The sequence below is a fragment of the Centrocercus urophasianus genome, unplaced genomic scaffold (assembly GCF_019232065.1).
Source record: "Centrocercus urophasianus isolate 14NV4802_14NV808 unplaced genomic scaffold, USGS_Curo_1.0 seq_12, whole genome shotgun sequence".
Taxonomy (NCBI): Eukaryota; Metazoa; Chordata; class Aves; order Galliformes; family Phasianidae; genus Centrocercus; species Centrocercus urophasianus.
The window spans coordinates 1,364,951-1,392,607 of record NW_024884364.1 but is presented as its reverse complement, the minus strand read 5'-3'; the positions used below and the strand labels follow the sequence as shown (position 1 = coordinate 1,392,607).

At 43.5% G+C, this 27,657-nt stretch overlaps 2 protein-coding genes and 1 long non-coding RNA gene across 5 annotated transcripts; 2 read left to right on the top strand and 1 right to left on the bottom strand.

Moving 5' to 3' along the window:
• Positions 1-162: 162 nt before the first annotated feature.
• MIX23 (mitochondrial matrix import factor 23) lies at positions 163-9,515 on the top strand. The gene is made up of 5 exons (XM_042810809.1): positions 163-262; positions 1,123-1,248; positions 1,783-1,929; positions 5,780-5,839; positions 9,222-9,515. Exons 1-5 carry the CDS (start codon positions 212-214, stop codon positions 9,270-9,272), a joined length of 435 nt encoding a protein of 144 aa, XP_042666743.1. The 5' UTR covers positions 163-211; the 3' UTR covers positions 9,273-9,515.
• A 2,878-nt stretch (positions 9,516-12,393) lies between these two features.
• LOC122155893 lies at positions 12,394-21,902 on the bottom strand. 3 transcript variants are annotated; one of them, XR_006167330.1, is made up of 5 exons: positions 21,588-21,901; positions 20,729-21,491; positions 19,871-19,921; positions 19,067-19,170; positions 12,394-12,460 (listed from the first exon to the last, which is right to left on the bottom strand). It is a non-coding gene; the product is annotated as an uncharacterized LOC122155893 (long non-coding RNA). The 3 variants fall into 3 exon arrangements; XR_006167331.1 differs by lacking the exon at positions 12,394-12,460 and adding an exon at positions 17,665-17,705 and having other exon boundaries at positions 19,871-19,948; positions 21,588-21,902; XR_006167329.1 differs by lacking the exon at positions 12,394-12,460 and adding an exon at positions 17,665-17,705 and having other exon boundaries at positions 21,588-21,900.
• Positions 21,903-22,076: 174 nt separating this feature from the next.
• Positions 22,077-27,172, top strand: LOC122155892 (cystatin-A-like). The gene is made up of 3 exons (XM_042810226.1): positions 22,077-22,230; positions 24,687-24,788; positions 26,952-27,172. Exons 1-3 carry the CDS (start codon positions 22,165-22,167, stop codon positions 27,078-27,080), a joined length of 297 nt encoding a protein of 98 aa, XP_042666160.1. The 5' UTR covers positions 22,077-22,164; the 3' UTR covers positions 27,081-27,172.
• The last annotated feature ends 485 nt before the right edge of the window (positions 27,173-27,657 follow it).

Below are 27,657 nucleotides of genomic sequence, written 5' to 3'. Positions count from 1 at the left end.
CCGCGATTGGAGGCGGGCGGCTGGACGCTGGGGCCCGCTCGCGGCCGACCGACCCGCCCCTCGGGGCCGGCCGCCCTTCCCGCAGCTCGACGGCGACCTCCGGCCGCGCCGCCCGCCAACTCCGGACCCCCCAAAGCAGGGCCCGCCCTGCCCGGCTTCGCCCCGCCTTTCCCGTGCGATTGGCCGCCGCCGCGCCCTCGGCCTTTCCAGTATGGCGGCGCCCAGCAGCGCGGCGAGTTGCGAGGACTTCGCCGAGTTCCAGGTAGCTGCGCTGAGGGGAGCGCGCTGCCAGGCGGCGTGAGGGGCTGTGGGCGGCTGTCGCGCTGCGCGACCGCTCGGCCGCTCGGCCGCGGTGCCCTGGGCGCCCCGGGCCCCCCCGACTCCTCGTTCCGCCCTACCGCCCGCGCGCCCTTCGGTAACACTCTCACGGTGCGCGCCGAGGCTCCGGCCTTCCTGGTCGCGCAGCCGAGAGCGGGCTGAGTGCCCAGCGCTGCCCTGCCCGCCGCAGATTGGCCCTTGGGATCGGCTTCTTCTTTTAACGTGACCGGGCTGCACGGCTTCATGGAGTAAGGCTGTGTGCAGGAGCGGCACGTGTGGGAGCCCGTGGGCTGTTCCGGAGTGTGGTGGCTCAGCGCGGTCTGCCGGTGCTGCTCGGTAATACCGTGAGCCCTGCCAGAGGCCTGCTTCTTCCACGGAGGGCTTTTAGGGGTTGCAGCCAGGGGCCGGCTTCCCGTTTTCTTCACCCCTGCTGTGCCTGTGGGGCTCCGGGAGCGGGCTGCAGCTGCTCTGCCCTGCCGCCTGAGGAGGCTGTCGTGTAGGGAGAAGCGAGGGTGAGCCTGCTGCTGTGCAGCGCGGGGCTGGGGCTGCCTTCGTCGGGTTTTCGCTTCTTTGCATTAGCCCAGTTGTCTCCCACTGGCTTTCCTGCTAAGGAAACTGATTGTTTTGCACCAAGCATATAGAAACTGTGGCTTCCTTGTGTGTTTGTTTCCCCTCACCCCCCCCCCCTATTTCTAAAGATAAACCTAAATTTCTATTAAAACACTGAACGGTGCTTTTTTTGCTGTTCGACTCTCTTGGGTAAAAAAAAAAATAATAATAATAATTTGTATTTATTTAATACAGGAGTTGCTCAGGGTGATGAGGACGATCGATGACAGAATTGTCCATGAATTAAACACTACAATTCCTACAGCCTCCTTTGTAGGGAAAGTTGACGCCAGCCAGACATGTAAAGAGCTCTACCAATCTGTAAGTGTCTGTTCCTTTAACTTCAGCTCGCTTTCTGAGATTTTATGATGTGCGGTGGCTACTAAAGTGGAGAATATCAGTGTCTAAGGAAAAGGCTGACTTGATAGATCATGCTTTAATGTATTCATTGCTGGCATGCTTGACTTCTCTCCACAGCTAAACCACATGCATGTAGAAGCTGCCTTGCTTTAAAATCACGCTGTAGACTGGCTTATCCTGCAGTACTATTCTTTCGAAACGTACTTCCAGATGACTTGATTCTTTCTTTGAAAAATGAGTGCTAGCATAGTTTTGTGGTGCTCAAAAACACTTGTTCGTTTGTCATCTGCATGTGTATCTTTGACTTTTACCACCAGATAGAGTTGGTAGCTACTGCTTAAAGCAGTGTTGCTTCTAACATACGGATTATAGAGACAAAGGGAGTTCTGTAGGCACAGCAATACTTTGATTCCAGAAAGTCTCTCTTAAACTTGTAACGCAGTTTTTTTTAATTTAATGTCTGACCTACTGATGACTTTCCCTCTTCTCACTTAGCTTATGGAAGCTCACACCAACCGAGAGAGAATCATCAAAAACTGCATTGCTCAGACTTCCAGTGTAGTGAAAACTCTCAGAGAAGAGAGGGAAAAGGCACAGGATGATGTAGCATTATTAAAGCAACTCAGGAAAGAGCAGACAAAGGTGAGTGGTGGAGATCTTGAGGGGTCACTTAGAAGTAAGAAGTTGTCTTCCCACATGGGAAGATCTCCTTGGTGGAGAGAACCTGAAGGCAAGCTTGACTTCACAGAATAGAATTGTTTGAGTTGGAAGGGATTCTTAAAAGCTAATCTAGTCCAACTCCCCTGCAATGAATAGGAGTATCTGCAAATCAGTCAGGTTGATGTCCACCCTGACTTCAAATGTCTCCAGGGACAGGGCATCCACTGCAACTCTGGACAACCTGTTCTAGTGCTTCACCATCCTTATTGTAAAAAAAATATTCTTCTTGTATCCAATCTAAATCTGCCCTCTTTTAGTTTGAAACCATTTCCCCTTGTTCTACCACACCAGATACTGCTAAAGAGTCTGTCCCCTTCTTTCTTATAGCCCCCTTTAGATGCTGAAAGGCTGCCCTCGAGCCTTCTCCAGGCTGAACAGTCCCAGCTTAGGCAGTGGAACTTAGGCAGTGTTGTCCTCTGTTCTTATCGTCTGGATTTGTGAGAACCATAAGAGCAGAACAGAGCTGCTTTTATCCTGTAAATGGCACATCTTCTGAGATTCCACTCCCCACATGCCTAGAAATGCTTCTCCACAATGTACTCTAAACTTTGCTGACAAACACCTCCTAGTAGGACATGACATAACTGTTTACTCTCTTCTGGAGAGTATCTGTCTGGAGGTTCCTTTTGTCTTTTTGAATTCTCATGAAAAGTAGTGCAACTGCAAATCGTGGCAATGGGTGCAAAGGTATGATCACTAGAAGATAATGAAGTGTTTTTAAAGTTTCTCTCTATAGTTATGCTGCCTTAAAGCCATCCTTTCACATCATTAGCCTGAAAAGCATCTTTCTTATTCATTGTATTAATCGAGGTTCCTGTCCACTTTGAGGAGCTGCCAGGAAGCTTTGAATTGCAGTTAAGCAATTTTTTGTTGTTGCTGTTGGTGGTGTTTAGTTCTGATTGTGTGAGAGAGAGACTTCTGGATTTGCACAAGGGATTGTAATGTACAAACCTCAATCTTGTAGCCTCTGGATGAAAGGTGTACTTCAACAGAGATGCTAGGTGGCATATCAGAAGTTTGAAAGAGCATTTCTTTCCAGAGCAATGAAACGCTGATGCATTTGTAACTAAAGAACTTCCTGGAGGGATGCCTGGAACTCAAGGGTTCAGTGTCCATCAGTTGATGTTTCCAGGCATTGAATGAACTGTTTGACATATGCTTTTGGAGAAGTGCTCTGATGTGAACTCGTTTGAAGAACCAAGTGTCAGGCAAGTGGTTTTGCACTTAAAGTCTAACTTACAGAGCATCCACATTACTTGTCCCTCTGTACTCAGCTTTGGTGAGGCTGTATCTGAAGTACTATGTTCTGTTTTGGCTCCCTCACTATGAGAAAGACAGGGATGCCCTGGAGTATGTCCAGGGAAGGACAATGAAACTGATGAAGGATCTGGAACACAGGTCTTGAGAGGCTGAGGGAATTGGGACTGTTTAGTCAGGAGTAGAGGAGTCTCAGGAGAGAACTTCTCTCTTGCTACATCTGCCTGAGAGGTTGTGGTAAGGTGGGGGTCAGCTTCTTCTCCCACGTGACTAGTGACAGGATGAGAAGGAATGGCTTCAAGTTGTGCCAAGAGAGGTTCAGTTTGGGCGTTAGGAAAAATTTCTCCAAAGGAGTGGTCTGGCACTGGAATGGGCTGCCCAGGAAGGTGATTGAGCCGCTGTCCCTGGAGGTGTTCAAGGAGCACACAGCTGTTGTACTAAGGGACACAGTTTAGTGGGGAAATGTTGGTGATAGGTGGGTGGTTGGACAGGGTGATCTTGGAGGTCTTTTCCAACCTTTGGTCATTTTATGGTTCTGTGGTACTTTGGGGAAACTATGTGCGATAGCTTAGGAATTTCTGCAAGTTCATTTGCAGTCAGTTCCTTAAATCACTTCGTTTCTGAGCTTATCGCTTAAACCAATAAGAAGGTTACAGTGATAACATTTAATAACTACGGGTGATTTCAAATATTAAAAACAATCCATAATTTGTACACATCTCAAAAATCCTTTGGTCAGGTGACCTCAAATTTAAACTTCTTTCCCACCCCCTCCCCACTTCTCCCTTTTTCCTTTCTTCTCCAGGAGTTCAGTTTTGTTTTTTTTTCTTTTTCTTGGAACTTTGGAAATTTCTCTTGACACTACATTTCCTATTTTAAGACCATGCCTTTCAAATTTTTATTTGGTTACAGAACAGATCTATTTTACTCTTTATTATTTGTGCTTCTCTCATACTGCTAGTGGTACAAATTGGGGGACTTTATGCAAGATTACTATTTCTGGGTTACTGATTTTAAAAAAATATCCTTGGAGCTGTGCAGGTCTAGCAACTGATTCTTTAAGTCCACTTACATAAAAATATCATTTGATTATTGTTGTTATCTTAGTTCTCTTATATGAAATTTCAAAATAGCCAACCAAGTTAATTCTGGAAGTCCCAAAAATATAGCTTAACGAGTATTAGTTTTATTGAGTAAATTAGTTGGGCTTAATGTTGGAATCTGTTTTAGAAGGAAAAAAACCAGCAACAGAATAACCCAAGCCAAACCACCTTTATAGCCTTGCTGATTAACACTGACTGCGTTGCTGTTTGGATCTGCATCTCTAAGCAAAAGGCTGAAATGGTAGTTTTGCTTGGGCTTGGTGTCAAAGATGATTGTAAACCTATTCATGTATTCCAGTAGGGAAAACTCTTCCTTGATATACTAGGGATCTTTTCAGCAGAGGTATTACAGAGCCTAGCTATGGTCATCTGATCACCCAGCTAATGCTGTGTTATTATTTCAAACAGTTTGGCATCCTCGTGAGTAGGCAAAAACTCATCCAACACCTGTGTAAGCTGTACATGTCTGGATGTCCTGCTTGGAGGTTTTCTTGTTTCAGATGAGATTGCTATCTTGGTTTGCACCTGTTCATCAACTCTCTGACTGGAACTACATATTTCAAGTTGATTCATTCTGGAGTCTAAAACTCCAACAAAAATAAATCCTAACTGTGGGCATGAATGGCAAACTCTTATATCACCTCTTCTGCTTCTGGAACTTGTGGAGGGGCCAAATTACCACAGGTCATCTGAACACAGCTGTCACATATGCTCTATGGAGTTAACTAATGGGGCTGAAACAGAGATTCTTGCATTCCTGTTGGAGTGAATGAGTGCTCTAGAACTGCTTACTGTGGTATTTCAGAGCTCTTCCAACATGTGTAAACCTAGTTTGTCCCACTGTAATCAAATCTCATGGTAACTTCAGAGACTATAAATGTATGTGATCTGTTCTTGTAGACCGTTTTTCAGTCAGTGCACTGATAGATGGCAAAGGAAGCAGAAGGGATACCTTCCTGATCTTAATCCTATATCAGGAATCTGATTTTCCCTAATGCTGTAGCTAGCTATCTTGTTTGACTCCAGTAATATACGTGTGGAAGACTGAGAACTCAAGGCTGCAAAGCTAACTGTAGCACTGCTATCCCTTGTGCTGAGTGCTATTCAACCGTAAGTAATTTTTGTCTGTGGAGCCATTAAGGCTGATCAGTTCGTTCTATCAAATCTTGACAGGTAATATTTAAGAATGAATTAGTAATCAGCAGGAACTTCTGCTTTCAGGGTGCCCCTTGCAGACTTCCCTAGCCTGCCCAAAGCATTGACTGAATGGAGGGACCAGGCTTTTGGGATGATTAACTTCAGTTTGCACCTGGTACTGGGTTTTTGTCACAGAGTTGCAGAGGTGGTGAATGCTGATAGCTGCAAGGAACGTCTTGACAATAACTTCTTTCTTTGTCTGTTATTTTCCACAGTTGAAATTGATGCAGTCGGAGCTGAATGTTGAAGAAGTGGTAAATGACAGAAGCTGGAAGGTACTCAGTCATTCTAGAAAGCGATGTAGCTCTGTGCTGTGGGTTTGAGCTGTCCTGCCCTGGAGCTGTCGGACAAATGCTTTATGAGGCAGGCTAACTAGGAACAATGAGGGCAGTGCAGGGGCAAGTGTTTCAGGTCAGTCATTTCAGGGCTTTCAGTCAGATTTTAGGGCTTTTCAGGCACTGTGGAGGAAAGAAATGAGGCTGATCTGGTGGGGAAGAAGGACTGTAGAATGCTTCCCATATAGATCTCCTTCTCAGCCTTACTCAGTGGCTAGGGACTTGGTAAACTTGTCTGTGGTGGCCTGTCTGAAAAGCTTGGCTGGGCCCCTTCTAGTGCCACAGGGATGAGCTTTTCAGTCATGGCTCTGGTGCCAGTCATGCTTCTGAGCAGAGGCTGGAGGAGGATGCGGTTGTAGAAGTTAAACCTCTTTCTGACAGAGTTTCTGCAGGCTTGGATGGATGATCCTAGTGTGAAGGGCAGTCCTGCTGTTGCTTTCTGGTGTCACCTGGATTGATCGCCCCAAGTGCTCCACTCTTAATTGCAGCTTTAGGATTTTAGTTCTAGGTTTCATCAGGGTAAATGGAATACGACTTCATGTCTTCTGTATTCTTAGAGATCATCACCATAATAGAGCTGGATGGAAGCGAAACAAATGAATTACATGTTTTCCCACTCAGTCTCTGTACTGTCTGGAAAAGCTTATCATGCCCTTAATTAATTAGTCATGCCCTTAAGCTTAATTAATTTTGAGCCAGCTTGAATATGACTGAGAAATACCATAACTTAAACAACACCAGTGGCAGACGTTTCATGGAAAAGCACTGGCCATTTTATTTTTAAAGGGTGTGGGGTTGGTTGTGGGGAGAAATGCCTATTTCTCCTCCAGTGTCTCTGTTCCAAAACCCGGAGTTGGCACCAAACTTAGCACTAATACCAGTGATCTCTTGTAGCTGCATTAGGTTATTTTAGGTTATGTCATTTTGTTAGTGACAGAAGTGGCTGACTTTTCCTGGAAATGGAGAATGTTTAGTTGAAAAGTGGTGAGGTATGCACATGGTGCCTGCAAGTGTTTAGAGAAGGACTTGAAGATAAATGTCTGCCTGGGTTTTATCTCCAGCTCTACTGTTACATCCCTGTGAGTGCAGGCTTAGCTGAGGTTTCGTTCAGCTGTGAAAATACTCCACTGATGGAATTAGATCCAGTCAAAGCTATGGATTTAATACCATTTATTATATGGCAGTGGTTATTGGAGTGCAGGTGAGGACCTCTGCTCTTTTTTAGTATTGCAGACTTTTAGCTGTCAAATACCCTCATGGATTTACATGGATTTACATTTGCAAACTGGAAATATGTGATTAGGAAACAGTTATTTTGAGATACTTATTTGGGTTGCTCTAGCAATAGTGAGATACAGAAAAGTGCTGCTTTATAGCAGTGCATGTGGTGGAGATCTGTTTGGCTGATACCAAGCAAGTAACTGACTTCCAAAACAGGACATTCACATTAATCTCTCTGCACCACGTCTATGTGAGAGTTCGTTATTGCAGTGTTTTGTATTAATACATGAAAGACAGCAAAATCAGACTTTACCAGACAACATTAATTTTATGGTACCTTGAGTGCTTTTTCCCATGTGAAAAACAATAGCAACACTTCACAGGTAGGCAACAGGAGTTAAGTGGACTGAATAACACCCTGGGGTCTGTGTGTAGATGCTCTAAAAGTAGGAGGCAGTGTTAGTAAGATTGCAATATTGATTTTCCATGAGCTTCAGAGTTGCTGTTAAATATGCTTTAAAAGATTGCATGATAGTGTGTTGGAAGCTGAAATGTTTTTGGAATGTTGTTTGATGTGAGAGAGCCTGCCTTACAAGAGTTCCACATTCTACATTTCCAGTACTCTTTAAGGCATCTGTGCACATAGAATGACTTGGAGAAAAATGCTGCAATTTGCTCAGTGTGAAAATGCTTCTAATGGGAAATCTGTGTGGCTTTTAATTTCTACAGTTTCCTTCTATTGATTGCCTGATCTTTACACACCTTCGAGAGGTGTCCACTGCATGTGGTAATTTAATGGGACAGGCTTTGCATGCATTTGGAAGAAATTACATCAGAGCTGTCATGTTTTCTCTATTATGAATGTTTGCAGTATGTATTCTGCTTCTTAAAGTATACTAAATTTGAAGTGCAGTTGAAGATTACTTCAATTGTTGCTGTAAGGCATGCTGCAAACTTCACTTTTACTGAAGTAGCTGTTGGTTCTGCATGCTGAATAAGGAGACCAATTGCAGAATTGTCTAATTCTATTCTAGAATAACATATTTATGTAAAATGATGCATAACTTCCTCAAATCTAAGGGCCCTTCACATTGCACGTGAAGCCTGGGGGAGACTTCACAAAATTTGACATCCTAAAGATCAAAGATAATTTGTGTCAGAGAAGGGCTGGGGTACCTTGGCAAAATGTGCTCTCACATGGGTGCCAAGTGTCTTAGTAACTGCCATTGCCTTGGCTTGGTGCTAGGTGGTGCTCGTGCCACTTTTCAGGACATGCACTGGTCAAAGTTTTGGTGCTTAAATGGTAAATAATTAAATTCCTTGATAACAGCACTGACAACTTTTTGAGCCTACATGTTATGCTTTTGATTCAGACTGGTGTACTTGATATAGTCGTACTTACTGGCCCTTGTTAGGGTAAGCAGACTGCTTGCTGAGTTCTGCAGCTTGAGCTAAAGTGAAGTGGTCTTCAGTCTGTAGTCTTGTGTCCCAAATTTTACCCAGAGAAGGTGCCAAAGGTAAATGAGGTGGGAGCAGTGTGCCGTTGGCATGGAATGCTGGCAACAGCACCACCTGCAGCCAAGTAACTTAAAGTATATGGACATGGCTTCCAGGAGCACTTGCACCTCCTTTTCTCCCTTATCACTATATACGACGCATTTGCTCAGTAAAGAGAAGAATGTGATGCCCAGATTGGAACGCTGCAGTGAACTTCACAGAACACAGCTGGTCAGGATCTTTTCGCTGATCATTTCCCTCCCTCTTTAAAACCATAACAAACAAAAAAGCCTCCTACCAACCCGTGAGCCAAAAAGTTCAGTGTCTTTGACGTAGACAGACCGCAAGGATGATAAGTGCCTTATTTGAGGGGGAATACTGTTAGTGCTGTGCAGTTCCCCAGCACTGAGCTGCACACTTTGGATTTAGTAAAGCTGGGGGAGAAAGCAAACGGAGACAGATGGGCTGGTAAGTGGCATTTATTGATACCGTGGTGCTGGGTGCCTTGAGCTGGGTGCGGCAGGAAGGAACATCTACCTGAAGTAGGTCTGAAGACTCTGGACAAAGACTGATTTGCTTTTGCTCTTCTGTTTTGGTGTCTCAGGTATTTAATGAGCGTTGCCGAATTCATTACAAGCCTCCGAAGAGTCAATGATGTGAAGTACTTTGCATCAAGGTGGTCCACAATCATGAGAGCCAAACTGGAAAGAGACCTTGGGCAAGCCATACTTGGGCCTTGCAGAACCAGGATAACCCAGTCTTGCTTTATTTTGGACCTACTTAGCTGGAATCTCAAGGTTTAAATAATTCTCCTATAATTAAGAGAAAACAACTCCTCTTTTGTACAAAATATGTGAAAAAATGAGTTTTATAGTATTAAACTAATTTTCAAATTGAATGTGAAAATGGCATCTTTCTTGAACTCAAACTGCAGATGTCATAGAGGGGAAGACAGAGTAAAGGAAAACAAAGGAAGAAACAAAATCACACCTCAAAACAGGGAGAATGAGGTTCTCTTAGAACCCATGGGCAGTAAATGATCATTGAGCATGGTGTGCTTGTGTGAGCAGTTTACAAAAATTCAAAAGAGTATAAAAATTGCAGAATGATAAACTGCAGGTTCAACACACATCAAAGCAAGAAGTTCCCAGCACTGTTTTGAACTACTGACCACCAGTGGCGTTGTTTCAAAATTTGAATGTGGACACAATTTTGCCATTTCCCCCCACTCTTGCATGCAGCATCTGTGTGGTCTTTGTTACAAAGGTCTGGATTTTGCTTTTAACAAAGTCTGCAGTGTTGATTAAAAACACTTTGTGTTGGAGATGAAGCTACATATTTGAACAGCATTCAGGAAGCTGACAGTTAACGCTCCACTGTATTCCATCCTTTCTTCTGAGCCCTTAAAATTAATTCTTTAGGTGAGTTGTATCCAGGAGGAGGAAATAGCAGTGTGTGCTATTGCTACTGCTGAAGCTGACTACAGTGTTGTTTTTAGAAAGCTTTAAATACAACATCCCTGTGGCAAGGCAGCAGTGGAAACATCATTTAACACAGGATAAATGTGAGAAAAATGAAATTGCTGCGATCATATATCTAGTTTTTACTATCTCTAGGTATCTGACTGTCAGATAACAAGCTCCACTTGGTTACCAGCTCTTCTGTTACAGACTAGTAATAGGACTTGAACAGAGCCATAAAATGCAGACTCCATCTTGCAAACACTTTGGAATTCAGTTATGCCACTGAAATGGCTGTGAGCTCTCATGTCCTTAACAGTTTTGCATATATGGGGAGCAGGACGTAGCTGGGGGAGTGTACATGGATCGCAGAAATCTGGCAGAGTTTTATGCATGTAATCTCTTTTATGGCCTTGTGTCCAGTAGAGACTTAGATTAGATGGTGGCCTTTGTCGTGGAGTAGCAGGGTAGTTGTGATGCCACTCATTCCCACTTTTCTTTGGGAATGAGGCAGAAATCTGCACTAATTCTTTGAGGATATGAAATCTAATGCTGAAAAACTTTTGCCCGCATCCCCTCACAAGGTACTGCAACTGCTCTAAGCAGAACTTCACTCTGGTTGCAGCTCTCATTTCACTCTTGGAGAAAAACAACCAAAGTACTTCAAGTCTAAAAGGAGAAAAAATGTTCTTCAACTATTACATTCCCATAGTAGCTTATTGATTATTAAAACAGTAGAAATCAAGTACTGTTCAGAACTGTGGGCTGAGTTGCTAGTAACTTAATTTCCATAGGAGATGCTCCACTGATCAGATAGTGAGAGCAAATGGTTTGGATTTTGAACTTGGATTTTGAACAAATTTGAACTAATACTGGATCTTGTAAGGTCCTAAAATCTTTGTTCTCTTTAGGGTCTGAATTTAGAACTGCAATCCATTTAAGCCACTTGTACAATATAAACTTCTGCCAGTGCCTATGGAGGTGGCATCATAGAATCACTCAGGTTAGAAAAGAACTTAAAGATCATCAAGTCCACCCATGACCTAAACATGCTACCCTAACTAACAACCCTCAATACTTCTGAAGAATTAATCACTGTTCTGCTGTAACCATTCATTTAAATACAGAGCCGAGAAAGTAGATTTTAGTAATCCCTTATGTGGAAAAACTTTTGAAACCCAAGAAAGCTTATAAATCCCAAACGCTCCTCTTGTTGATAGAGGGTTGTGCCCCTCTTGTTTACAGAGGGTTGTACTAGAAAGCTGAATTACTCTATTTGGTTTACTCTGGGCACAGAGGGCTATCTTGCAGTGCATGGCAAATCCTATGAATCAGAGGCTACTTGAATCTGGCTCCTGAACTTGTTGGAACTAAGGTGAGTACCTGGAATTGCACGTCATGCTTTGGGGTAAGGGGAAGGAGAAAAAGGCTTTGCTGTCTTAAAGAATCAGAATCATCTGAGCAGGGAGAGACCTTTAAAGGTCATCTAGTGCAACTCCCCCGCAATGAACAGGAACACCTACAGTTACATCAGCTTGCTCAGAGCTCCGTCGTGGTTGACCTTGAATGTTTCCAAGGACAGTTACAAGTTACAAGCCAGAGCAGTTCATTACAGCGATCACAGCCCCAAGCCAAGACAGAACAGAGCCAAGTGCTGATTGAGCAGTGATGTGCCTTTGTTAAAAGATGAGCAAGGAAGGAAAAAGAAGAAAGGAGAGAAAAAAGGAAAGAAAAGCAAGTCACCAGGACTGATACTGTAATGTCCTGAGGGTCCGTGTTCCTCCTCCTCCTCCTCCTTCTGAGGTGGTTGAGGATATAGTGGGGCAAGCACCGCTGGCTGCGCAGTTGGCAATTCCTTTTATGGATACGATCCATTCCAGTTGGACCAGGAGCTATTGCCAGCAGAGAGAGTCTGATACTACTTGCTGTGTGCATACTGAGCCAGCAATTCTTCTCCCTTTGTGTGGTGGTCATAGAGGGTCGTAGGTGGAGTAGGACCCAAGAGCACCTTAAGTGAGAGGACTAAACTAGCTTCTCCACTGTGCTTGTGCAAAACTTGTGTTTGTTCTGCAACTTTCAGAAGAGTGTTACAGTACAGTTTTTGTTCTGAGGCCTTCACAAGATATTGTTGCAGTTCTGTCTCCAGTAGCAAGTTAGTTGTAAATCCATTTCTTAACCATTGAGAGAAAGAATTCACAATGTTACAGTTCTGTATAGTGTTGTTACAGTCTGAGCCAGAAAGAAATATGTTACCTTATTCCCACAAGGGGGCTTCCAGCACCTCTCTGGGCAATCTTTTTCCAGATCTTCACTGCCCTTACGGTTCAAAATTTCTTCCGTGTGTCCAATCTAAATCTCCCTTCTTTCAGTTCGAAACCATGACCTGTAACATGTAACGTGTAACATGTCCTGTCACAGCAAACCCTGGTGGAATCTATCTCCTTCCTTCTTATGTCCTCCTTTAGATACTGAAAAGCCACTATTAAGTCACTTCAGAGCCTTCTCTTCTCCAGGCTGAACAGCCCCAGCTCTCCGAACCTGTCCTCCAGACAGATGTGGAGTACATCTGGACGCAGAACTCCAGGTGAGGTTTCACCAGCACAGAGAAGAGGAGCAGGATCACCTCACTTGACCGACTGATCACACAACATTTGATGCAGCTCAGGATACTTTTAAAAGTGACGGGAAGTACTGCCTGCAGGAACTGGCAGAGGGTAGATTTAGAATAGATATTAGGAAGAAATTCTTTACTCTGAGGGTGGTGAGACACTGGAGCAGGTTGCCCAGTGAGGTTGTGAATGCCCCTTCCCTGGAAATGTTCAAGACCAGGCTGGATGGGACTTTGAGCAGCCTAGTGTAGAGGGAGCGTCTCGCTCCAATTTGTAGGAGGGAGAGGAGGTTCTTTTTAATATCTGCATACCTTGCATGCGATTAAGAAACAACTGTTCAAATGTTGGTCCGACCAATTTGTTACAAATCTTAACCAGGGAGATGGGGAAGGGGAGGAGGGCGATAGGAAAGATAGGAAAGAAGAAGCAAGGAGTCTTTGTAGGAAGCAAGAGGGAGACAGTCACCACCATGGATCCAGCGTGGTTCAGAGTTCAGCCATTCATCTTCAGTCGTGGTGGGTTTTGGGCGTCGTTGTTCTGTTGATGACGACAGTGACCATGGCAATGATGGCCCCTTTTCAGTAGTAGTACCAACTCTTTTATAAGTCCAAAGTGGTTGAGTCAGCTCTCCTTGTAGTGGCAGCTTCTGGCTCTGGGATCTCAGCAGAAACTCCTTTGTTCCCATCTTCCGGGCCTTGCCAGCAGATAAGAGGGAGCAGGGATGCCCTCTGCATCCTGTTTTCCACAGGACACGATGGTATCATTCCCCATATTTCCCATACCAAGCTAGAGCTATTTAGTCATAGGCCAGATCTTCTTAGGGTCTCATTTGTCAATTTGAGTCCTGACACTCTGTGGGCCAGTGATGGTCGAGATGCCCCAGTATCAACTAAAAACACAACCTCTTCCCTCTCAGGTCCCACTCTCATGTTTACAAAGGGCTCCTGGTGGGACCAAATTTTTGAAAGCCCCAGATCCCCCTATTCTGAATTCAAAGCTGCTAGTAACTTTTTCTCCCTCTTCCACTCAGGGCAGTTTCTTCTTATGTGTCCTGGCTTACTGCATTTAAAACATTTCCCAGCACTCTGCTCCAACTGGGGCCTCACTCAATACCCTTGGCATCCTTCCTCTCTTTGCTTCCCTCCAGGGCCCAATTTCCCTTCCATGTTCTTTTCTCCATTACCCGTTCATTTTTTCACCACATGTTCCACTGTGGAAACCATTAACTTTGCCTTTTATTTTTCTTTCTCATCTCCCCTTCTAACATACACTTTCTGAGCCTCTCGTAAGAGCTCCTCCAGGGACTTCTCACTCCATCCTTCTATCTTCTGAAGCCTCTTTTGCACATCTGGCCACGCCTTAGTTACAGAATTAACTTTTAGGAGCCGTTGGGCTACAGGATCCTCAGGATTTGTCCCTGAGTATTTTCTCATTCTGTCTCTAAGCCTTTCAAGAAATTCACTAGGGGATTCTTCCCTATTCTGCTGAACCTCGAATGCCATGGTAAAATTCTGGGACTTGGGTATCGCCTCCCTAATCCCGGTGATCATTATGTCCCATAAGTCTTTCATATTTTGCCGATGTTGTGGATTATTACTGTCCCAGTTAGGGTCTTCCTCTGAGTATTTTTGCTCCGCCTGTACCACCTCAGGACACCCAGCAGGGTTATTCCTTTCCCACTCTTGCATAGCTGCCCGCCTAATCATACCTCTTTCCTCTCCAGTAAACAATATGTCCATAATAGACATCATTTCCATCCATGAGTAGAAATTTGGCCCCAGAAATTGATCTAATTGCTCTGCTACTCCTATAGGATCCTCAGTTATGGATTTCATTTCCTTCTTAAAATTCCTTACTTCTCCACTAGTGAGTGGGGAATTTACATAGCCTATTTCCCCTTGTCCCAGTGGAACCTCCCATAAAGGATACATGGGGGCCTTAGTATGGTTAGTTTTAGGGAAGGGAAAATTTTCAATATCCGTTTTACATTGTTCTAACTCTTTCCTGAGCCCAGCATACCTCCCCTCCTGTGAAATGACCCCATGTGCTTCCCCATTTTCTCTTTCTGGGTCTACAGCCATTGCCCTTGGGGCTACATTGGGGTTATATGGGGGAGGTAGATTCTTTAGAGGGTCCCATTGATTAGTTCTCTTTTCTAGTTCCTCACCTTCCTGTTCTGGACATTTCCTTACTAGTAACAGACTGGCTTCTTGAATCCAACAAGCAGTGTAGTCTGATTCCTCCTTTGAAAAGGGGGTTTTATTCTTTACATATGAATTCAGAATCTGACACACCCAATCTTCATCAGATTCATATTCTGGCCAGAATATTGATTTTCCCTGTATACCCTGTTTTTTCCCCCTTGCCTCCCCTATTTCCTACTGGCTGGGTACTCCAGGTTCACAATCTTATCAGAAGGCAATTACATTTGTTAATTACTTGTTAATTTATTTGTTATTTGGTGTCAGTCCTATCATCTCCAAGATGTCTCAACACTCTCCTTGTTCATTATTGATAAGGTGATTTTCTTCAGAGTCTTTGTTAAACAAAGAGTACAGAGGGAAGGTGCCCAATCCTCCTCCACTCCTTCTTCAGGAACTCCCTGAGGCATGTAACGAATTGTCCCTTTTAAATTGTGCAGAACACTGTTGCAATGTTGTCTTGCTCCAGTTTATAGGAAGGAGATGAGGTTCTTTTAATATCTGTATATCCGGCATGAGATTAAGAAACAACGGTTGATATGTTGGTCCAACCAGTTTATTATAAATCCTATAAAGGAGGGCGATAGAAAAGATAGGAAAGAAGCAAGAACTGCATAAAGTGGGGATAGTCACCACCAGGATCCAGCAGCGGTCCCGTTGCACGACGTTTCGAAGGTCCACGGCAGAAGCAGCAGGGGGGGGAGCAGCAGCGTGGCCGGCTTTGGGCGGCAAGCAGATAGCAGGAGACAGTCGCAGAGCCAATCCGGGAGCAAGCAGCAGCGCTCAGGTAGCAGGCCCAGGAGAGTCTGTCAGCATGCGGGAATTCCGTAGTGAGGAATCTGATGTCAGACACCCGTCCTCATGGTTTTCGATTCCGCTTTTATCCTACTTGTTCTCCTGCCTGTGTGAAATCCCTGGGCGCTTGAGTTGAGTCATGTGAGTAACCCCTGAGATGGCCATCATCCTGAGATAAGCCCACACAAAAGAGCACTTCAAAGCCATTTAGCTGCAGCTCATCTCTCTCTCCTTGCCCCGGCCTTGTCCATCTGTGTGCCCCAGACAAAGGATTTCACAACCCTTGCCCAGGATTTGTGCATCAAAGTTCTCCAGAAAAAGGATTTCACAACCTCTGCCCAGGACTTGCCTGGACTGGTTCATCTGTGTCCCCAGTAAGCTTTGAGAAAATGATGTTTTACAGAATAATATCTTACAAATGTGTGCGGCATATATTCTCAATGCTGGCTATACATAAGTTGTTACTAGCTTATATGTATATATATACATACATATTACTTTACTTACATAAGTTGTTACTAGCTTATATGTATATATATACATACACATTACTTTACTTATATACCAAGTATGTGTTGTTGGGGAAGATTTATCTAGAGGATTAGCAATGAAAACTTATCAGAGAACCCCAATAAAGTAGAAAGGCCCCTGAAAAGAACTATTAGTTCTAATAAAGGACCCAAACGGTAGAGAGGCCAGAAAATTAACAAAATTCTTATTTTGTTCTGATGCAGAAACAACATTCAGTTCCCACACTGCTCTGAAATGAAAAGGAAGAATTTTTTCTGACACTCAGTGCTGTTGTCTTCTGTAGCCCTTAGGCACTCAAGACTGGTGAAATAGCTAATCTCTTTACAGAAAGTCTTTAGAGTTATAACTTGATTATCTTGAAGCAGTGTGAGGGAGGAGGCTTTTGACTGCTACCATAGGCTGAGACAAATAATTTCCTGGTGCTGAAGTTCAGATTTCTGTTTACAGTTAATGTATGATTTTAGAAATTTCTTGAATTCAGGGTCAGTATCAAGAGGGAAACCTTATTTTCAGAACAACATGTTGAAAGTTGAGACTATTATTCTTGTGATGATGCCGGCTGAATCATTAGATGGTAGATGAAGTTTTCTCTTTTCACAGCTCTTGAAATTTGGTGCAGACCATGTTTGTTCAGTCATGGTCAATCATGTCTTAATATCGTGAAACAAGACTGATCTACTCACTTGGGCGTCCCAATCATATATTTGGAGCTGGCTTCATTTCTTGTTTAAAAATAACTCATAAACACATGTCTTGTTTATTCTGTTTTGTTTCTCTACTGGTACTTTTATTGACTACAATTTGTGTTTATCACTTAGAATTGCTTACACGGGACCACAGAGTAGTAGCCTACAAGCTGCAAAGCTTTTTTTCTTCCAAAGTTGAATAGTATATACTGCAAAATGCTGCACAGATTTAAGACCAGAAAGAACAGTAGCGCTGCTCTTCCAGTTAACAGCAATGCACTTTTGTGAAAAGAAATTGCAATCTCTGCAAGTGCTAGGCATACCTTGGAATTATATGTAATATCAAACATCTTTTAAACAACGGTGACACAGGGAAGCTTGTAAATGTTCTGCAAGGATAGCTGTTCCTTTCAAGGCAGTATTCTAAATACTGCTTCTTTAATCTAGAGCTTTATGAGAGGTTTAGATGAAAGTTGCTGTCAACAGTTTAGGGGCTGGTTCAGCCCGGTTCTGTGACTAGCAGGACAGAGGGGTTTCACAAATCCACCCCTCTGGAAAAGGGAAACGAGGATGCCAAAATAATTTTAAAAAGCTGCAATGATCTGAGGAGAAACTAATTTAGTGATATGTGCATTATGGTATATAATAATGGTATTGAAATACAAGATAACACAGTATAATATAATATAATTAGAATTGAAGCTAATATATCGAATATAATGAGAGAGAGTGTCCAAAAGGTGGATAGACCTCACTGTAACACTGAGGTGAGATGCACAGTCCGGTTGAGCAGCAGGGAGGAGAGCCTGGCAAAGAAGAGAGAGGTCAGATGACCTACCAAGGCCTTATATCTGCTCCCCTTGAGCTGAAATGATAGCAACACAGAGAAGAGGAGGCTCGGGGTGACCTTATTGCTCTCTACAACTGCCTGAAGGGAGGTTGTGCTGAGGTGGGTGTTGGTCTCTTCTGGTTAACTGGCGACAGGACTAGTGGGAATAGCCACAAGCTGTGCCAGGGGAGGAAAAATTTATTCTCTGAAAGAGTGGCCAGGCACTGGAATGGGCTGCCCAGGGAGGCGGTTGAGTCACTGTCCCTTGTTGGAAATGTCCAAATAACTTTTGTCGGGACGGTATCTCTGATAAAGCAGAATTTATTCGCTATTGCAATGGCGGGCAACCTATGGACACAACATGACAGCCTTTATACCCTGTTTACCCTGTATACCCTTGCCTCCCCTATTTCCTACTGGCTGGGTACTCCAGGTTCACAATCTTATCAGAAGGCAATTACATTTGTTAATTACTTGTTAATTTATTTGTTATTTGGTGTCAGTCCTATCATCTCCAAGATGTCTCAACACTCTTCTTGTTCATTATTGATAAGGTGATTTTCTTCAGAGTCTTTGTTAAACAAAGAGTACAGAGGGGAGGTGCCCGATCTTCCTCCACACCTTCTTCAGGCACTCCCTGAGGCATGTAAGGAATTGTCCTTTTTATGTTCACAGGACACTCTTGCAATGTGTGTGACATGTATTTTCAATGCTGGCTATACATAAGTTGTTACTATCTTATATATATATCCTTTAATTCTCTATTCTTATAATTTACTCCATCTACCTAATCTCTACATATATATATACACACACACAAATTACTTTACTTATACACTGAGTATGTGTTGTTGGGGAAGACTTATCTAGGGGATTAGCAATTAAAACTTATCAGAGAACCCCAATAAAGTAGAAAGGCCCCTGAAAAGAACTATTAGTTCTAATAAAGGACCCAAATGGTAGAGAGGCCAGAAAATTAACAAAATTCTTATTTTGTTCTGATGCAGAAACAACATTCAATTCCCACACCCTGGAGATGTTCAAGGAACGTGTAGATGTTGTACTAAGGAACATGGTTTAGTGAGCAGTATTGTTAGTGAGTGCACTGTTGGACTGGATAACCCTGGAAGCCTTTTCCAACTATAATAATTCTATAATTCTATGATCATTGTTAATGTTGATTTCCTTCCATTCTGCACAACTCTATGTTTGAGAGAAAAAAAAAAGTTCTCATGCCCTGAAGCCAAAGCCCATAAACGTAAAGTCCAATGAGTGATTTAGACACAACATTAATGTATTTAGTACCTCTCCTAGAGTCTACCTGAGACTGTGACTTACCTTTGTACTTGATGCATTTCTTGCTAATCAGAAGCAAGAGGAAGAATGTTGCCCTGGATACTGTGCCACCATCTCTTTCCAAGGGAGTTAGTGAGATCTGCATCCTAGTGAATGAAGAAATTTGTAAAGTGGCCTTGTTTAGCACTGACGCTGCTTAGTTATTGAATGTATTCTGTGGCTTCTGACCTCAGTAAGGTGAACTAGCTCTTCCAGTTAGCTCGTCTGCCTTTCTGTGGAAGTGTAGTGAAAACTCATCAGTGTTTGAGTGAATCAGCTGTGTGTTATGCAAAAGAATGAGGTTGAACTCATGGGCTTGAGTTATCATGTACTCCACAAAATGTGCTACGAGTATTTCATCTGGGGTGGTGAATTCAGAGGAAATGGCAGGCTTCCAGCTTGAGCACTTGTTCCCAAAAACTGGGAATATATTTCGGAAAGATGTTGTACCAGGAGAACTATTTTTCCTCGTATGGCTTTTATTGAGTCACATAATGCTGCTGTGTTTGGGAAATCCTACAACATCTTTATCTGTAACATGCTCCTATCTCATTCTGTATATCCCTGAATTTAGTCCCTTGTCAGCCCCAGTTTCTCAATCTCAAGTTATTTGTACCAAGAATAAACCTTGAGGCTAGATATGAAGTGCATGTTTGCAGTGTGTTGCATCACTTGTTATCTGTGAGGAGGTCAGTTTTCAAGAAAAGTGTAAATGGTACAACATATTGAATTACTTCCATGATTTTCTGAATGCAACCATATGTTTTGTAGGAAAGGTAATGGAATTAAATAGTTTGTGGTACTTACCTGAGCCTAGGATTATTTTTTTTCCCCTTCTGTCTCTGGCCATGCAGCTTCCTGATCAAGCAGAAGGAAGTAAAGTCACTGCACAGAAAACAAAATCTGCCTATTTAGAAGGCTATTGAGATCCTAGAATCCTAGAATCACAGAACAGTTTGGGTTGGAAGGAAACTTAAAGTTCACCCAATTCCAACCCACCGTCTGCAGGCAGGGTTGCCACCCACCATTTCAGGCTCCCCAAGGTTCCATCCAACCTGGATGGGGCATCCACAGCTCTTTGGGCAGCCTGTGCCTCATCGCGCTTTGAATGAATTCCTTCCTAACATCTAAAATAAATTTCCCCTCTTTTAGTTTAAAGCCATTCCCCTTGTCCTGTCACTGTCTGCCTGTGCAAATAGTTGGTCTCCCTTCTGGCTGTTAGTTTCCTTCATGTACCGGAAGGCTGCAAAGAGGTCTCCCCCAGAGCCTTCTCTTCTCCAGTCTGAATAAGCCCAGCTCCCTCAGACTTTCTTCATAGGAGAGATGATGCAGCCATCTGATGATCTTTGTGTCCCTTCTCAGGAGTCAATCCAGCAGCTGCACATCTCTCTTACGCAGGGGGCCCCAGGCCTGGAGGCATTACTCCAGATGGGGCCTCACAATGGCAAAGTAGAGGGGGACGGTCACCTACTTCTCCCTGCTGGCCGCTTTTGTGCAGCTCAGGATGCAGTTGGCCTTCTGGGCTGCCAGCACACACTGCAGGATCATGTCCAGCTTTTCATCCTCCAGTATCCCCATGCCCTTCTCTGCAGAGCTGTTCCCAATGAGTTCTTCTCCCAGTCTTTACATGCCTGAGGTAGCCTTGACTCAAGTGCAACAACTCACATTTGGCCTTGGTGAACATTGTTAGGTGTTCATGTGCCCACTCCTCGAGCCTGTCCAGGTCCCTCTGGATGTCATCTGTCTTGTCCCACACAGTAGGTTTAGAGGGAGGTGAATCCTTTTCTGTCTCCTGAGTCACACCTCTTCTAGTCAGCAGGGGTCTGCAAGTCATCCTAGACTCAGAGGAATAACACACAACAACTTATTGAAATCTTTTTTAACAACAACTAATGCTCTCAGAGGTAACATTGGCTAATTTGCTAATTATGATTAATAGGAGTTACAGGTAAGAAATTATTAGGCAATGGCTACTGCACAGAGTGAAAGAGTAAAAGAAGATAAAGAGAAAAGATTTTAAAAAATGAGGAAAGAGACAGACAGACAGATACACAGAGCAAAGTGGTTCACTACTCCTTGATCCAACTATGTCTCGGTGTCAGGTGCTGATCTCCACTAGTGGTGGGTCATCCAGAGATTGTGTTGGTCAGCTGATGACTAATGACGACATTACAAACTCATAGTCCAAAGAGCTGAGGCTGCTCTTCTGCAGTGATGGCTCCTGGCTTCAGGATCTCAGCAGAAACTCCCTTGTTACTGTCTTCTAGACCTTGCAAATTTAAGTCAGCAGGTAGAGGAAGAAGGGAAAAGCCAGCTTCTATTTTGCCTTCATGAGATACAGTAGTATCATCTCCAAATCTCTTGTATCAGCTGGTTTCATTTGCTCTCAGGACAAATCTTCAGCCAATAAACACTCCTGGGCCTTCCCCTGCAAAGGCAAACAAGTCCAAAGAAATGCTTTCAAATGTAGAACTGTCCGCAAAGTGATGCTGATTGCCAAATGCTGATTTGAGACATTCCTTACCTGTCTCAGACAACATCCCTTCCTTCTATTGTGTCAACTGCACCACTCCGCTTGGTGTCATCAGCAGGCTTGCTGAGTGAACTCAATCCCATCATGATACAATTTCAATGGGGCTTGTGCTAAGGAAGTTTCTGAATGTTTTCTGCTGATCTTGGATGGTGTTGGGAAACACTAGGTGTGACTTTGATCAACTTCCTGAGTGCATGGGATAGTCACCTGCATGTGGGTGGAGAGGCAAGAGCTTCTGGTTTCAGCCCAAACCAACTATCTTAAATTATGGGGGATGGAGACACTCATTTACTCTTTTTTTATTGATGTGGAAACATTATGCACATAAAATCTGAAAGTGTTCTTTACATTTAGTATGGGTATAATTGCAGCTTTACATGGCTTTTGCCTCTATTTTCCCCATTTCTCTCCCCCTCTTGTTCAGTAATGGTAAGCTCCATGTTAAACGTCATATGATTCAATGACACATGTGTATGTATTTATAGGAGGTGCCTAGTTACTCTTCTCAGACTTCACTGGACATCCCTTCTCAGAACCATTGTACATCTCAAAGAAGTTTCCTGCCATCATGATGACTGGAGGCTTGTCTGACCCTAAACCTGCTACTCCAGAGGTCCAGCATATTGCTGACCAGGTGAGTTGAACCCTGCCTGAATTCCGTGATGAATTCTGTGTAAAGGGCTGAATCTTGAATCTTGTGCGAAGCTAGAAAGACCAAGTGGTGATACTGAGTGTTTAAACTGAAGAAGCTGAAAATGGGGATCTCTGTGATTGCCAGTGCGTATTTTCTCAGCATTTTGGAGAGGCACTGTGCCAACAAGATGAAGCCAAATCACTTTTCTTTCTTTGTCTGTGGATAGGCATAGTGGTGGCTACCTTTAGTTACTTCTTGCATATAGGTAGAAGATCAATCTACCATGTCAGCACTGAGGTATTTGAAGGGAGAAAATTCCTCACATCATTGATAACCTGCAGATCCCGTTATGCTCTGTGGTGTAGCAACTCTTAAAGTGCTATAAGGTGCATCCCAAGGAGCTGGAGAGGGACAAAAAGGTACAACAAAGCTCCTTTCATGACACCTACCAGGTGATTCCAGCAGTTGCCTTCACCCTCACAGTTCTGAGGGATGAGTTCTTCCCTCTGCAAGCTGCCCACAGCGTAACTTAAGCCCTCCTTGAGGAAATGCATGTAAGAAGCAGAGTGGCTGAAGATGCTGGCTGACAGTGCTGCACACTGCTGCGTGTGCAGGGCTCCAGCTCCCTTTTTTGAGGTGCCTTAGGGGATGGTGTTTGTACCGGCACTGCTCTGTGTTTCCTGCAAGCTTGCAGGCTGTGAGCAAGCAATGAAGGAGCCAGAGTAGGAGAGCTGGGCTGTGTATGGGGCAAGGCATAGCCAACAGGAGATCCTGCCAATAGGCTGTGTAGGCTGGACATATAAGTGGGGAAGGGTTGGAGTATGAAGGAAGGAGATAGTGGGTAATGCAGACAGGCTGGTCAGTGGGGAGGTCATTTACTACAAAACAGAAAGGGGAAGGGTTATCTAAAATTGTTTGGGAATGTGAATTGAATTGTTTAGGAGCTGTATCACTGTTCCTTCTATGTAGAACACTGTAACAACTGTAGAGAATAATACGAATAATATGGTCTCTGCTACTCTCAGTATCTTTGGGAAAATGAAAATGAATTATTCTTCACCATTTATTTTCTACAAGGTGAATGTCTGCCTTGTGCTGAGAGCGGGAAAGAGAAGTCTCCGTGGTCCTCCCAGTGGCCCTGATCCTCCCCCTGCAACCCTTTCACTGGCTCTGTTCCTTTGCAGAACCTCACACACTGCTGCAGAGCCCCTCTTGAGGTTTCATAGGAAAAATACTGAGAAGGCATGAGTTGTGTTTGGGCAGCCCTGCTGTGCTCCCAGCTGGATAAACGTCACTCTTTAACAATGTCATTCTGTATGGTTTTATGCTCTGCTAAGAGTGGGAGCAATTGGTATGATTTGAATGCAGTTATGAAAAGTGTCTACAAACTGTGGTATGTTCAGGACCTGTCAGCTCTTGGGATTATGTGGTTATGTACTTGCACCTTTGCCTTCTCTGTAGCCTAATCCTTAGCAAGCTGGGGGATGTTGTTTGTTCAGTCTCGTTGTTTTATAGCTGTTGCCTAAAACTGAGGAAAACTGAGGAATGTTTGGGGTTTAAGCAGTTGTTAGATAAGGGCTTAGAAGCAGCTTTTTTTCCATTTGAGAATTAAGAAGCTGCCTGTCTGCGTGCCTGGTTTTACGGAAGGCTGTGACAAATGAGGAAATAGTGGTCAGAGTTCGTGAGACATCCTAAGTCTGGAGAGGGGCAACACTGATGTTTTTTTCTACTGAGGCAGGAACCAAGTGTACCAAAAACACCACAGTTAACTTCTGCCCCTAGCAGCCTCCAAACCCACCTGGCTGGAACGGGACTGGAAATTTTCCTGTTTTCCGGAGTCAGCAGCTCCTGAGCTGGAAGTATAACTGTCTGCTGTCTGGGACAGAAGCCACATGGAGAAGCCTCATTAGTGTGCAAGAGGAGCAGATGGCTCTGAGCAGTTACTTGAATTAGAGTAAGAGGTTATGAGAAACCTGCATATGATTAATGGAAGTTATTGGAAGAAACGTTCAGATGAGGGACATGGTTTAGTGAGAAATATTGGTGATAGGTGGATATCTGGACTAGAAGATCTTGGAGGTCTTCTCCAACCTTGGTTGGAATGGAACTTGATTATTCCAAAGCTACATTATCTGCAGTTGCTGTGTAGCAAATGGCTCATGATGTTTACACAGGTCTGGCACTGACCTGTGGCAGGATACAGTTTATCTGGACAGCTTGTAGGGAAAAAATCTATGAGGAAGACTAATTGTAGATGAGATGTTAAAGAGTGCTGGAGGTAATATTTAAAGTAGGAAAAAGAGCTGAAGACTTGGATGTACACTGAGTTATTTTGGTGGTTCAGGGTTTATTTCATTACGGGTGTATGCTTGGAAAGCTGAAAATTTGGAGTAGTTGTCAGGAAGGAAAAGCTAAAATATGAACCTACCAACCATTTTTCCCCTTTCTTTTTACAGGTGAAGCCACAATTAGAAAGCAGGGAGAATGAGATCTACAACATCTTTACAGCCATAATATACCGGACTCAAGTGGTTGCTGGAATCAACTACTTCATTAAGGTTTGTACATATGATAAGAGGGACTATTTTGTAGTTGAACAGTGTAGGTGACTTGCTTCCATTTCTTGCCACCATGCAAATATTTCTCTTATGGGACTAATGGAGGTAGGAGTATCTCCATATATTTATAAAGTTCTTCTGTCACCACCATACAACAGGAATATAAAAACTTAAAAAGCATGCACAGCTTCTTCAGATGTGAATGATAACTTCTTGCAGGATCATCTCAGAGACTATGGATTGCCTTATCAGCTCAAATTATCTCTACCAGCCAGAACTCTGCTCCTTTTCTTTTCAAGGCAATACAGGGGCTTTCCTATTGCCTTTCCGTTCCCTGGTAGGGATTATTTCAATTAATTCCAGGTCAGCCGGAGGATCTGATGGGGAAATATTATTTTAATGTAATGCAAGCATCCCAGATTCTGCTGACAAGGGCTGCATGCAGGCATGTGTCCATGCTTTAGTTCTGTGTCATCTATTGCAGAGGTACAGCCTGCATGCTAGTTCTTGCTTTATTTAAAAACAAAAACAGTAACAAAAGACAATAAAACAACAAAAAAAATTCAACAACCAAATCAACAAAAAAGCCAAGACTTTCATTTGTGAAAGAACGCTTCACTTGGAGTCCTCTGATAGTGTGATTCATTCTCTTCTGGAAAAGCTTACCCATGGATTTGAGCAGCTTTTTCAGAACTAGCATGTAAGAAGTTAAAGAGCGTAGTTTGCAATCAGAATGGAAGGCAGGAAAACACTGCTAAGAGGAGGCTGGCTTTCTGTAAGTAGAGCAAACACTGCATCTGTGTGTGGCTGTGTGTCAGCCACTTGACGTGCTCCCTTGACGTGAAGAGAATTGGCAGTTGGGGTTTGGGGGGCAGTGCTTCTGCAGAGACACAAGCATTTGCTCTCATGTTATTTGATCCGTGGAAGGACAGACACTGCCAAACTCTCCTTAAAATATCTTCTCACAGTTAGTTCTACATTCTCGGGGCACTGGGGAATTGTCATATTATATGGCTAATCTGAGCTCTGCTTAAATGAATGTTTATCCTTGTCTTGCTCCTGTGAGACGAGCCTTCATTTTTTGGGCACAGTGCTGATGAAGAGTAACAATTCACAGAAAGCTGTGGTAACGCTAGAAGTCATGTGTGGTTGCATTTCTTCCCTCAGCGCTGTCTTATTGCTGACTTAGGCAATCACATTTAAGTACTTGCCTTGGTTCCATGCTAAGCCTCATGACCAAGCTGCTCTTAGTATTGACTGGCATGAGCTCTGTGACAAGAGCCATTCTTTGCAATACTTTGGAATTTTCCACATTACTAATATTTTACTAACAGACTTACAGCTGAGATGTAATCCAGACCAAGACATAGTGCCATGCTGTTGTCACCAGAAAGCATGTGAAGACCTGTTAAAGCCAAAGGCATTAAAATTTTCTTTCATACTGTGGACCTCTGTAAGAGTTAAGCACCTGTTGTACTTGGCTCTGCACAGAGGAAATAATGCACAACTTTGTAGGAAATCTTTGTAGGGACTTTTCTGGAGGGAAAGGCAAGTTCATTAAAAAAAAATTAATTCATAAACTCGTGGTCATTCCTGCAAGCACAAATACATGTCACGTTGCCTGGCCAGGCACCAATGTGTTTGGAGTGATTCTGAAGACAAGAGATTTGGCTTTCAATTGTCACTGCTTCTCTGCAGTGTTCCTTAGAACCATGTGCTGGTTTTGGATAGTTCTTTCTGTATCTTGTAGGAACTCTCCGGGTCTTGTCCCCACTCTGAGTCATTAGGATTTGCTTGTTGGCTTTTGTCTACTGATCCAAGAACTCTGAGAAGTTTCAAGCTGATGGACTGAGTGGAATCTTGATGAGCTAAATAGATAGGATGCCATCAAAACATATTTCCTATTATTCCTTTGGGTGCTTCCAAACCTGGGCAGTCCTCATTTTCCATTAACATGAATCTGAAGTTTCTATAATGGTTTATTACAGTCTCTATTGCATAGAAACATAGTTTCTATCATGATTTACAGCCCAGACTTGATTAAGAATTGTTTAAGTGGAATTGAAGATATGCCTAAAATTAAGCTCTGACAGAACATATTCTTGAGTTTACACACTTTAGTTATTCACATGATCTTCACTCTCCTGCTGTTCTTGTTTCCAGGTCCAAAATTCTGATAATGGGTACGTCCACTTAAAAATATTTCAAGCCCTTCCTCAGGAGAACCAAGGTCCCAGCCTTACCGATTATCAGACTGGCAAAACCAGAGATGATCCTTTGGTCTACTTCTGAGGGTGGTGAGGAATGGTTCCTCACTTCTGCAAGTCACATGTGGATTCTGCCTGTTGGCAAACGCATGAGAATAAAATACACTTGAAAGCTGTTCATCTAGCATGTGTCATGTCTAGATCCGCTGCCTGGCTAAAGCTTCAGTGGGCTCTGAAGTACTAGTCACATCTGCTTCTGCCACCTACACTACTGTAGCTCCGAGTCAGTGTACACTACACCCCTTTCAGCTCTTCTTTCCAAGTACTGTCAAGACAAGCTCTGAATACAAAGCTCAGGCTGTTGTGAGAGTACTTTTGAGTGAAACAGGCCACATACTTCTTGGGTTTGCTTTAAGTGCATTAATTACAATCTATTGGCTGATCTTCAGCAGCTGTGTGAGATAAATGTATTTCTAGGGGAGGAACTGAGAAGTCAAACTCTCTAAAACAGGACATGTGCCCATCTCTAAAAGCAGTTTGGCTGTTTGGGGTGGAGATGAGGAAGGGGTGGAACTACACAAAGGAGCGGGAGAAGCTGCAGCAGAAACAGCTCAATCCGTGTTCAGGCCCTGGAGTAGGGAGTGACCCTGATGACTGGGCAC

Bases quoted from the DNA above. Each gene is read 5' to 3' on its own strand.
- LOC122155892 (XM_042810226.1), top strand. From the start codon at position 22,165: ATGATGACTGGAGGCTTGTCTGACCCTAAACCTGCTACTCCAGAGGTC. The intron at 22,231-24,686 runs GTGAGTTGAACC...TTCTTTTTACAG, and splicing joins TCCAGCATATTGCTGACCAG to GTGAAGCCACAATTAGAAAG. The intron at 24,789-26,951 runs GTTTGTACATAT...TCTTGTTTCCAG, and splicing joins GAATCAACTACTTCATTAAG to GTCCAAAATTCTGATAATGG.
- MIX23 (XM_042810809.1), top strand. From the start codon at position 212: ATGGCGGCGCCCAGCAGCGCGGCGAGTTGCGAGGACTTCGCCGAGTTC. The intron at 263-1,122 runs GTAGCTGCGCTG...TATTTAATACAG, and splicing joins AGGACTTCGCCGAGTTCCAG to GAGTTGCTCAGGGTGATGAG. The intron at 5,840-9,221 runs GTACTCAGTCAT...TTGGTGTCTCAG, and splicing joins TAAATGACAGAAGCTGGAAG to GTATTTAATGAGCGTTGCCG.